At 30.4% G+C, this 13026-nt stretch overlaps 1 protein-coding gene and 1 long non-coding RNA gene across 2 annotated transcripts; both read right to left on the bottom strand.

Annotated features, from left to right (window-relative positions):
- Positions 1–502: 502 nt before the first annotated feature.
- LOC107845725 lies at positions 503–1285 on the bottom strand. The gene is made up of 2 exons (XR_007045697.1): positions 1083–1285; positions 503–834 (listed from the first exon to the last, which is right to left on the bottom strand). It is a non-coding gene; the product is annotated as an uncharacterized LOC107845725 (long non-coding RNA).
- Positions 1286–9473: 8188 nt separating this feature from the next.
- LOC107844922 lies at positions 9474–10506 on the bottom strand. Its single transcript, XM_047397860.1, has 2 exons — positions 10409–10506; positions 9474–10157 (listed from the first exon to the last, which is right to left on the bottom strand). The coding sequence occupies exons 1-2, from the start codon at positions 10452–10454 to the stop codon at positions 9781–9783; spliced, it is 423 nt and encodes a 140-aa protein (XP_047253816.1). The 5' UTR covers positions 10455–10506; the 3' UTR covers positions 9474–9780.
- Between the last annotated feature and the right edge of the window lie 2520 nt (positions 10507–13026).

Below are 13026 nucleotides of genomic sequence, written 5' to 3'. Positions count from 1 at the left end.
AGATAAAACATTGTCAACTCACAGGGTAATTTTCAATATTAACAAAAATATTGGACTATTACTTAAGGTGAGGAATCCCAGACAAGTTTATCCTTCAACATGGCCAAACATACTTTAGCAACTAGAGCAAAAGAGGTCTATAATTAAGATTACAAAGTTGGAGTAGAAATTTCCAGAGGAGAGTTGGATGAAATATAACATGGATGGGGCTTCTAGGGGTAATCCAAGGGATAGCTCTTATGCATTCTGTCTAAGAGATAAAAGGGGTGACTTGATATATGCATAAGGAGCTAAAATTACAGATATACTTCAAGAAGCAATTCATTGTGGTATATCCAATCTTAACAAATTTATTTTTCAAACGGATTCTCTTATTTTGATGAAGGTATTAACTAAGGAATGGAAGTGTTCATGGTATATGTTAGATCATATTAAGAAGATTACAGAATTATTGCATGGCAAACAAGTAAGATTTTAACATATAATGAGGGAAGAGAACCAATTGGCAGATCATTTAGCAAATACAATAATTGATAAAGGAGGATTCAGCATAACGCCTTTTCAGCAACTAGAAGTCAAAGAAAAGAAAATCCTATACAGTGATAAGCTACAGTGTCCATACATTAGAGTTTCACTGAAAAAAGGATATGCGGTTGATTAAGGCTATAGCTAAATACAAAAGCTGCCTAGCCTATACAAACACAGCCATCAAAAATAGACTCTAGGTAAAAGGGGAGGGTTGAGTGAGATGGAAGCACCTAATCCACCTGAGAAGCAGAATACAGTTCAAACATGTGCGGGTCCAAGCATCCCCTACCTCCATCCCAGCCATATCTGTCAGTAAATACGAAACAATGGGAATTTGTAGCAAAGAAAGTTTAAAAGAAAGCAGCAAACAATACTTACTTGGAAATGCAACTTTCAGGGACCTATCACCCTCATTTCAACACTAAAAAATAAGAACTATTCCATACACAAGAGAACTCAACTGACAACTACCACAAGAGTAGGATTAAGGGTTGAAGCTAGATCGAGGAAGATGAACAAATGGAATCCAGTGCCAAAAAGGTTAAATTACTTACTTTTGAGAGCTGTTAATAGAAGGAATTTGCAATCTCCAGGGAACAATGTTGATGATTCACAGAGAAAGCCTCACAAATTGTTGATTCAGAGATGGCGGATCCATTTTTCAATTGAAACTAAGCTGGAACAGCGTAGAAGATAACAACATCATTTAGGAAACCCTACAAACATTTATATATGTCTGGATATAGTAGGATTGGGCCGAGTTTATTTATCTGATTTGTTTAAGCCCAAGTTACTTTATTAAATTTATGATGGGTTGGTCCATTTTTGAAGATACTATTTAATTATTTTTTATTGATTTATTAATAAAACCACAAGTTAAATTTAAAAAAAAACTACATTTTATTATATACAATAAAAATCATAATAGAACAAAAAATTTTAAATAAATTAATATTACCTACAAACAAAGTAAATATAATGAAAATAAAAATTAAGGTTTTTATAATGGATCTGCCTGACTAAGTAATTATAGTGTCTGATACATTATTGAAAGAACGGAAAAGGGTCTAATATACCCTTCAACTATTGAAAATGGTACACAAATACCCTCCTTCCACCTTTAGGCTCAAAAATATTCTTCTATATTTTTGGCTTAAAAATACCCTTAAGTATTAAAAATGGCTCAAAAATGTCCTTCTTCATCTATTGATTTAAAAATACCCCCTCATCTACTTATTTGGATCAAAAATGCCTTAACATTAAATTTAAGTCCAAAAATGTCTCCTCCTTTTAACAAATTCTGATGTGGAATATAATTTTTTTAAAATTAAATACATGACATTATTTTTATCGGTCCACATGTAATTAGACTCATATTCATTCACAATTTAACCTATTAATCCAAACCAATTTTAAAAGATCTAACTGAATAATGATCATAACTCGCACCTAATCCTAAAGGAATGCATTTGGACATACTTTGGTAAGTATGATTTTGGACATACCAATACCTTAACTCTGTGGTAGTAATGTGGACTCAATCTTAGTGGAAGAGCTAAAATTTTTATCAAGAGAGTCAGAAGTATATAATACGAACTAGTCGAAGGGGGTTCAATAGTGTAATACCCCGTACTTTTCCTAGCTTGAAAAGTTTTCCAAGAATGTTAGAAGCTTTATTTGAAAGGTGAATCTACTTTTGTACACGTGGTATTTTCAAGATTTTCACTTTTTGTCATTTGAGAAATTCAATAAGCTTTCCATCGATACCAAATTTGCCAAAATTCGACACTCGGGTGAAGAGTTAGAGCCTTTTTAGTGAGACAGTGTATCACCTAAGCCTTCAGCGCATCACGGAGATAACTCAAATGGAAATTGTCAATTTCCAGTATTGCTCCACGATAGTGGCGCGTCGCACCAAACTTTCAAGTCATAGACAAGGTGGCAATGCGATAGCTCTGCGTCGCGCCACCGTGCAATTTCCCATTTGTCACTTTCCAGTGACTTAGCGAAATAGTGGCGCGTCGCGCCAAGGATGAAAATTGGGAAATTTTCTCAGAAATTAAATACGTGTCCTAGGGTTAAAAAGGTTAATTTTCAACCCTATATAAGCCCTATACACGAGATTTGGCCATAATTCAGCAACTTATACTCAATTACTCTTAAAAACTCTCAAGAAACAAGCCCTAGGGTTTTCATAGAAGGTTCAATTCCAAGGGAATTCACCATCAAATTTCGAATCTCTTCGTCAATCTTCATAGAATCACAAGCTAAGGTATGCATAGTGTTCATTCATGGACTCCTTTCGTCCATGATGCCCAAGAATCTCTTTTCTAAGTTTAAGTTTATGGATTTCTTTATGAATTTCGTGTTAGGTTTGTTTTGTTTATATTAAGAATGATCAATTGAATTTAAATCCATGTTGGGTGATCAGTTTTATGTGGAATTAATTTGTATAGATGTATATTCATGTGAACCTATGAATAAACCCTAGATGATGAAATTAGAGATGAATCATAATGATTAATTATTGTATAATATTGTCTACATGTGCTCTGCCTACCATGTGTTTGATTAAATGCCTAGATGAAGGAACAATGCCCAACTAGTATGATATCATGAAATCCCCATGTATGTACAAGCTTATGCATATCACATGTTTGGTGAAGTGCTTCAATATATGAATTATGAATTGTGTTGTTGGTCATGTGTTCAAGTAAGCCATGCTATGTCAGTTTCTTCTCATCGAGTCCTGGGGTTACTTGTACTCGAATATTTAACTGTGTGCCTAGAGCCATGTCATATTTTTACGATCTCCTCAGTCAAGCTATGATCCATAAAACTTAGTCAGTCATGTGACTCAGGAAACCTCAGAAATCTTAGTAATCTCAGTAGTTCAGTAATCTCAGTGATCTCAGTACTCAGTAATCTCAGTAACCTCAATATTTCCAGTCAATCTCAATAACTTCAGTATTCTTAGTCAGTCCTTAGAACTCAGTACATTCCATCAGTCAATGAAACTCAGTGAATTCAGTTTAGCTCAGCTAAACAATACCACTAGTATTAGTTCAGTTCAGCTAATCATTTCAGTTCAGTTAATCATTTCAGCTCAATTAATCAGTTCAGTGTCTTTCAGATGGGAGTAGAATTGACACCGAGCGAGCCTAGGGATGGGGACTCACCCTCTAGATAGGACTGAGATCCCTAGAAGAAATTCCTAAGTTCCAGAACTACGTAGCCAGCGTAGGTACAACATGCCACCTGTTAGATAGGACTGACATACTCAGGGATCACCCGTTAACACATTTAAATATATAGCACTAATCCCAAGGGTCACCCGCTAGATTAGGACTGACTCCACAGCAGTTGTCTTTACCAGTGGCGCGGTACTGACACCTTTCCAGCTGAGGTTACAGGTTGGACCCCAGTTAGCTTAGTATGGGGTATGTCGGTTAGATGAATACATCCCATAGTTTTTGTTACAGAATTAGGACTGTCAGATACAGTCACTCCTTATCATTATAAATAGACTCTAGGATCACCCACTAGACAGGACCGATCTCAACTATGGTCAATCAGTATCAGTATCATCAGATTTAAAGATCATCCGCTAGTTAGGACTGATCTCAGATTCAGTTACTCTGATACAGTACGAAACTCAGCTAGTTCCATCAGATTTAGGACTGTCAAATACAGTCACATATATTATCAGTTATATCAGTTATCAGAACTCATGTTATCAGTATTCAGCTTCAGGACTGTTACACATAGCCAACCAGACTTATTCTTCATAATCAGAACTGTCAGAAATAGTTATTCATGTATCAGTAACATAGTATCAGTCGCTCAGATATCAGTAATTCCATGTTATTAGTAAACTCAGTATTCAGAACTTAGCATTCAGTCCTATCACGATGTCAGTTACAGTTACGTATGCATGCATGTATTCTTACACTCATATTAGTCAGTCAGTTAGTATTGTTCATGCATATGAACCTATTGCATTCAGCCTACCTCACTTGCATACCAATACATTCAAAGTACTGACGCATTTGCGCTATGGTGTCTTAAACCATAGGTTTAGAAGTACGAGCTCCAGAAAATCAGTAGCATCCTAGTTTAGCGATCAGAGTTGGCAGTGAGTCCTCATCTTTCGAGGAAATGATAATCACATTACTATTTTAGTTTTTAGTTTATTTCAGTAGTTGGAGTTAGTTGGGGACATGTCTCATCAACTCCTTATTCAGACAGTTTAGAGGCTTTCAGACTATAGTATGTTTAGATAATTATCTCAATTATTTTTGTATTGTTATACCATATTTTTCAGTTATGTATTAGTATTGAACCTTATGGCCTTTCAGTTCATGTTTCCATATTTACGATATTATTACTATTATCAGTGCTCAGTTTACAGATATCAGTCATGGGTTAGCTTGTGGTCCTTCGGGGTCATGGGCACCGTATAGTATTCCAGGTACCAGATTCAGGACGTTATAAATATCTACTATATATGCATAAAAATATTTTTAACCATTTAAAAATAAATAAAAAAATAGTATAATTTTCCTCGTAGGGGGTTCGGATGAACCCTTGGAGCAAAGGTGGCTCTGCCACCATATGAACTGCGTATATTTATACTCTTTTCAGACCCTATTTCATGAGAATACACTGGGTGTATTATTATTATTGTGCGAATTTACTCTATTTTACTATTTATTTTGTAATTCTATATTGAGGGACTCTTCCTTTTAAGATAATGTATCTTTTATTTTTTCAATATATTTATTTGCCTTCAATTATTAATCAAGTGAATATTTTTTTATGTCATCGTTGTGCATGGGTGCTAAAAATTACAGCTCAGACTCAGAGAAAGCCTGCAGAAAAAAATACAGCAAATTGATGAAAATTAAATATTTTACAAAGATTTTTGATAGAAAAATCGCAGAACATAACCCTATGAAAATTAATTATTTTGGTTCTCCCTTTTAATATTATGTAATTAATTATTAGTTAATTATTTTGGCTTTATATACTTATAATCACACTTTACTTTGTATTAAGATTTTATTAGATAATGCAGTTTCTTAGTTTTTGTTATTTATATTTACACTTACTTTTTTCAGACATGTTTTGTGGGTGTATACTGAATATGTTGTTGTTTGTTGTTATATAATCAATCTAATTTTTCATCGTGGCGATTTGAGTGATTTCTTAGTTTTTGTTATTAGTTTTTGTTATTTATATTACAGACGTACACTTACCTTTTGTGGGAGTATACTGAATGGGTTAAATTGTGAATGAATTTGAGTCTAATTATATGTGAATCAATAAAAATAATGTCATGTATTTAATTTTTTTTAAAAAAAATATATTCCACATCAGAATTAGTTAAAATGAGGAGACATTTTTTTACTTAAATTTAATGTTAAGGGTATTTTTTATCAAAATAGGCGGATGGAAGGGCATTTTTGAACCAATAGATGGAAGAAAGACATTTTTTCGTCATTTCTAATACATTAAAGATATTTTTGAGTCAAATAGATGAATGGAAGGATATTTTTGAGTCTAAAAATGGAAGAAGGATAGTTATATACTATTTTCAATAGTTAAAAGGGTATATTAAACCATTTTCCATTGAGAGAAGGAACTTTGGCCAACTGACCAAATTAATGGTATTGGCCCGAGTGGTCATTTTTGGTGAAAGATGATTAAATGCGCTATCTTTTGCGTAAAAAAATTTAAGTTAATGAACGTTTTATTCAATTTTTTCCATTTAAATTTTGGTATTATAAAATGACCCTATTTATTTAAAACAGTTTAGGTTCTAGACCACAAGATCAAGTACCACAAGTTGATTATAGTTAACTATAAAGACTGATATTTAAAACACCCTACACCCGGATCTTATAGGATAGAAAAAAAGAGAAATTTCTTCAAATATTGTGGGCCGTTTGGTAGAGCGTATAAGAATAATGTCGAATAATATTTATTAGTAATGTTTGCATTGATATTATTTGTATTAGTTATCCTTGCATTAATTATGTTTGACATTATTTTTCCTACACTATTTGATTTGATATATTAAAAATAATGTTTTAATATATTTTTTTATTAAAAAAATATTTATTTACAAAAATATCCTCTACACTTTTCAATTTGTACACTTTCTTTGCAATCAAATTCTTTTAAACAATAACCTCTACCGGTACATCTTCATATTTCCTTTTTTTTTTATTTGAAATTTTCATAAATTTTGAGGTAGCATCTCACTTTGGTTTAACCCCCACCGTAAGAAACCAAGCGGGGCTTTGAGATGCACCAAACAGCAAAATTGTTGTGAGATGCTGATTTTATAACTGCAGAAAAAAAAATTGCAAATAAATAGAAAAAATAAAGTATCATTTCCTGAAGTTAAAGATAACATGTAGAGATATAGATATGATATAACAATTAATTCAGTGGAGAAAGTTGAACATTGTTTGAAGGAAGAAGAAAATTGGAGTAGATGATCTGTACTTTTCGATGGAAAAGTATAGAGTAAGCCAAAGTACAGAAAAGAGTGGGGTGACATGTGAAAAATCTAAAGAAATTTGAAGGGTAATTTTGTCATTTAGCAAGTTAATACGTGTCTTAGAAATTCATGGTATATATAGTGGTATTACTAATACGTGTTTCAATACACAATAGAGTGTACAACTGATACAAACATTAGTTATATACAAATTAAAAAATGATATCAAACAAGGTATTAATAATACATCAAATTAATACATGCATTATTTTCTTCAATACACTCTACCAAATGATTCCGATAAGTTAAGCTTTCACACGGAGTGGGTACTGGGGTAGGGGCAATATGATCTGATTTTCTATTTACTTAGTACTCAAAGTCCTATTAGGCCAGGCCTATTACACATTAGTTTATCTAAAGATTACACAAATACACAACTTATGTTTTCAATATTACAAAAAATTTCAACTCTCTAAACATATTACAAAAATCTCACATATATACAGAATGTTATGTATATATTAGTTATGTTATGTATATTATTAGGGAGAGAGAGTAAAGTAATTAAAAAAATGAGAGAATGTAACTATTTTAAAGGGTTAATATTTATGTTAAGCCCATGAATGGACACATAAAGGAAAGCGAAACCCAACACAAATACATCGCCATAGGCCTATCATTTTCATGCGGGCCTTTATACATCGGACCTAGACAAAGCCCTGACAACTCCAAGAAAATCATGCTTGAATCCGTATTCTCCTTAGAAATGTTTTGGTGTACACATAAAAGGCTACACAACCAATAGTAGGTCCAATCCAAATGATCCAATGTCCATCCCAAAGGTAACCTCCTCTAACAATAGCTGCCCCGAAACACCTTGCCGGATTCATCCCAGCCCCAGCGTAGCCCTTTTATGCAGTGATCGTGGTCGAGATAAACACTGGAAGACCTAAAACTTGACCAACAATAGACAAGACAGTGACATGGCCAAGAGCTTTATTATTGGCTTGTCGATGATCATAAGTCATCCAAATTGAAGCAAAGAAATTATGCAAATACACAACTTATGTTTTCAATATTACAAAAATTCCAACATATACACAGAATGTTATTATATGTTGGTTATGTTATGTATATATTAATAGGGAGAGAGAGTAAAGTAATTAATAAAATTGAAGAGAGTGTAATTACTTTCAAAAGGGTTGGTTTTTATGTTATTTATACAACGGAAAAGGTTCAAAAATATCCTCGTTATATTTTTGGCTCAAAAATACCCCTCTGTTAAATATTTGACTCAAAAATACACCTCCGTCTAACGAAATTCGGAAAAGGATCAAAAATACCCCTGAACTATCTGAAATTGGCCAAAAATATCCCTCTGTTAAATATTCGGTTCAAAAAATACCCCTCCCCTTAACGAAATTAAATTATTTCAATTGAATTAAACCCTAACTTTAAATTTTGAACTCTAATACTTTAATTTTTTTACATCAAAGCATTTTTTAATTTTAAAAATAAGATAATGAAAAAAAGTATTTGAATTATAATATAAATTGGTTGAATTTGATTTGAAAAATAAACATACATTTATTCTAAAAAGGTATTTTCACTTTACATCTTTTTAATCTTTAAAGAAATTAATGAAATTAACGAAATATAAATTTTCGCTTACAGAAATTAACGAAATAAAAATTAAATGATGAACTTTATATAAATTAAGGAAATAATCGAAATAATTTAATTTCGTTAAATATTCCTCTGTTAAATATTTGGCTCAAAAATACCCCTCCCTTAACGAAATTAAATTATTGAATTAAACCCTAACTTTAACTTCTTAATCCTAATACTTTAATTTTTTTTACATAAAAGTATTTTTTTAATTTTAAAATAGATAATGAAAAAAAGTATTTGAATTATAATATAAATTGGTTGAAATTGATTTGGAAAATAAACATACATTTATTCTAAAAAGTTATTTTCACTTTACATCTTTTTAATCTTTAAAGAAATTAATGAAATTAACGAAATATAAATTTTGACTTAAAGAAATTACCGAAATATAAATTAAATGATGAACTTTATATAAATTAACGAAATAATCAAAATAATTTAATTTCGTTAAATACCCCTCTATTAAATATTTAGCTCAAAAATACACCTTCCCTTAACGAAATTAAATTATTTCGATTGAATTAAACCCTAACTTTAACTTTCTAACCCCAATACTTTAATTTTTTTACATAAAAGTATTTTTTTAATTTTAAAAATAAGATAATGAAAAAAAGTATTTGAATTATAATATAAATTGGTTGAATTTGATTTGAAAAATAAACATACATTTAGTTTAAAAAGGTATTTTCACTTTACATCTTTTAAATCTCTAAAGAAATTAACGAAATATAAATTTTCACTAAAAGAAATTAACGAAATATAAATTAAATGATGAATTTTATATAAATTAGCGAAATAATTTAATTTCGTTAACGGAGGGGTATTTTTGAGCCAAATATTTAAAAGAGGAGTATTTTTTACCCATTTCAGATAGTTCAAGGGTATTTTTGATCCTTTTCCAAATTCCATTAGAGGGAGGTGTATGTTTGAGCTAAATATTTAACGGAGTGATATTTTTGACCCAAAAATCTAACGAAAGACATTTTTGAGTCTTTTCCGTTTATACAAAAACAAATGTGCAAAAGATCTTTGACCACAAGGCTTGGGCCGTCTCTAGGCCCACTGTGATGGACCTATTTGGGCCTGGTACAATAACTGTGATGGTGCAACCAGCAAGTAAGAAAGTTTGTGCAATAGTAGAGCCAACTACTGCTTTGAGAGCTAGTGCACCTAAAATAGCACCAAGGCATTGTGTCACCATGTAAATTATGGCTCTTGTCATGGATATAATTCCGACTAGCGCGGCCCAGAAGGAGATAATGGGTTGATATGGCCTCCGGACACCGGAACAACTGTGCTAGTAGTAGGATTGTTACAATAATTGCTATTAGAATTGACATGATAAAATCTGGCATTTTCGTGTCATTTTCAAAGGTGGAGATCACTATAGTACCCAACATGAAAACAAGAACCGCTGATCTAGGAGTTCCCCCATTGATGCTCGCCATACCTGTATCACACACGACAAAAAGTTTATTTTTTATGCACTGACAATCATGAATTATTTATTCTGAAGGCTATTAGTGATGAAATGTATTATTAACATCCAAAGAAAAAAAGTCAGGAATGCCCAGCCTTTGAGACAGTGAGAAAGAAGTTTGTTTTTTTTCCTCATCATCAATAGCCCTGCTAATACGAGTATACATAATTAATTAGGACAAATTAAAGGAAAATAAATCAAACAAGAAATATTAATCCCACCAGAAAGATGGTTTTCTTCATCACCTAAAACATTATTAGAAGCCATATTTGGGAGAAACTAAAATAGTTGCGGTTTAGAAGTGTTTAATGCGTTTTCCGTAAAATCCGGTGCATGGATATGGGTTATAAATACTACTCCAACCTCCACTGCCTAACCTATCTTGTTTTGTTTCTATTAAATATAAACTATTAAATATATGAAAAGAAGAAAGTTCTGTTAACGTGTGTATATCAAGCAATGGAGATCTCTTGGCCAATTTTATTAGAAGAGTCAATTCTTTATTAATTGTTTTTGTTAAATATTTGTTATATGCTACTTCTACTTCTAGATGTAACGATGCCACAGATCTTAGTTAAAAGAGTAGGCCTTTTATGATTACGAAATAATTTAAAGGGTAGTGAGCTCTACTTTCATTTTTCACCCTTTCTATATAGTCACCAGATTGAAAGGTATTTGTACCACTTTATCTTTTTAATTGTGTCTTGCCTGCTAAAAATAATTGCTCCAAAATACTTTCTATTTTTACCTTTTTACTATATCAAAAATTAAAGTCCTCTTTTTGAAAAAATTAAAAACTAATTTATTTGTTAATTTTCTAATTATCCTTTAATTAGTTATAGTTATTTTTTGATACATTTTCAAACATTAAATTTATTATATTTCAAAAGTAATTTGATAACTTGTCATTCTGTTTTTGTTGTGTAGGAGCTATGTTAAGTCATTATTAAACGGATGTAAAATTGAATAGGGGAAGTGTAGTTGGCATGTTAAAAGTTTAAGACATAATGAATTTTTAATATTTGACAATAATTCAATAATTTTTTTAAAGGGTGGGTCATATCCAAATATTCATTTATTTTGAGTTAGAGAAAGTACTATTTTTACTAAAATATTTTGAAGCTATAATTATTTTGAAATAAATTAAGACAATGAAAGTGCTATGCAAAGATGATCGATGTTGCGGACCGGAGGAAAGGTTTTTCTATATATATTAAGAGATGATTTCGACATGTTATGTTAGTGTCAATAAATTTAAAAGTAAGGGTGTTATGGCCATTTTGTAAGATAAGGTTGATGAGAATTATTGTCATTTTTACTTTCTTATTTAGACTTCAGTACCAAGTTAAGAAAATACTTATTTTTACCCATTAAATTAAATTATGCCTTATATTGACGTCAACTATGGTGGGACCATTGATATAACATGAAATTTGTGCTTCTTTTTCTTTTGCCTGCTTTATTATGTCTAATCTAATTTTCTTCATTGTTTTTTATTTAAATATGTTGAAAGGTAAATTACTTTTCCTTAGCCATATTTTGCATCTGAATGTAAAAGGTGAAGGGCAAATATTTATTATTTATATCCATATTTTTAGACTACTATTTAAATATAATACAATTAAGTAATTTTTAAAATTATAACCATATTAATTAATTATAAGAAATATTAAAATTAAGAGTTCTTAGAGATTTTTTTATGTGGCTCTTTTAACTTTTTTATTTAAGCAAATAAGGAAGATTTGTTATTTTCTTTTAATATTGATCTTATGATTAAGTGACTTCATAAAATACTGATAATCAAATTTTAATTTTTAAAGCATATTAAAATAATTAATTTAATAAAATAAATTTTTAAATAAATATTTTCGTACGATCTATATAAAGCTAACATGAATCAAGTAAAAAGAAATTGAGAAAAATATTTATTAAATACCTAATAAATTTTTATCTTTACAGGGAGTAAACATAATTTATTAGTAATAAACATGTAATAATACATCATTGTTTTATATGCAAAAGAAATCATTCGGTATGTATTTAAGTATACTACTCCTAAATATTATTATTATTATTATTATTATTATTATTATTATTATTACTATTAGAGAGAAGTATCTATTACCCCCTGAACTTGTCGAGTTTTATTCATGGTACACCAGAACTTTGACTTGTCCTAAGTATTCCCCTCTCCCCCACCCCCCCACCCCCGCCCCACCTTCTGAACTTGTTATTTTAGTAAGTCGCGTGACTCTTTTTTGCTGATGTGGCAAAATGTTTGTAGTCACACTCCATCACACGCGTGATGGAGTATTTTTTGGGCCAAATAAGCATTCTTCATGATTAAAAAACAAAAAAAATCTATTTTTCTTTAATTTTTTTCAAAAAAAAATAATTATCCCTCTTCCTCCATTATATTCAATCTAAAAAAAGGTTCATCCATTTATTAAATTTGCAAAACTTCAGTTTATTAATCAGTTTATAAAATAAAATTTTCATCCGTTTATTAATTTTGTAAAAAATTTATTTATTAATCTAAAAAAATATTTCATCCGTTTATTAATCCAATCTAAAACTTCAGTTTCCATTCCTATGAAACTCTTTCATTTTTTTTTATCTTAATTATACATATTATATGAGTTATTGTAACTAAAAAAATATACTAATATCGAAGCAGATATTTTAAAAAATAATAACAAAATAAATACTAAAGAAATTAAGACACATACTTATAATAAAGAGAATGTAGTTATATTGATTATCGATTTTTAGTCCTCAACGATTTGATTTTTGATTTAACCGATAAGAAAATACTCATAAAATAGAAAATAGAAAAAGT

Source organism: Capsicum annuum, chromosome 10, assembly GCF_002878395.1.
Source record: "Capsicum annuum cultivar UCD-10X-F1 chromosome 10, UCD10Xv1.1, whole genome shotgun sequence".
In the NCBI taxonomy this organism is placed as follows: domain Eukaryota; kingdom Viridiplantae; phylum Streptophyta; class Magnoliopsida; order Solanales; family Solanaceae; genus Capsicum; species Capsicum annuum.
Note: the sequence above shows the minus strand (reverse complement) of the source record. Positions and strands in the feature narration are given on the sequence as shown.

Bases quoted from the DNA above. Each gene is read 5' to 3' on its own strand.
- LOC107844922 (XM_047397860.1), bottom strand. From the start codon at position 10,454: ATGGCTTCTAATAATGTTTTAGGTGATGAAGAAAACCATCTTTCTG. The intron at 10,158-10,408 runs GTGGGATTAATA...TGTGTGATACAG, and splicing joins TGAAGAAAACCATCTTTCTG to GTATGGCGAGCATCAATGGG.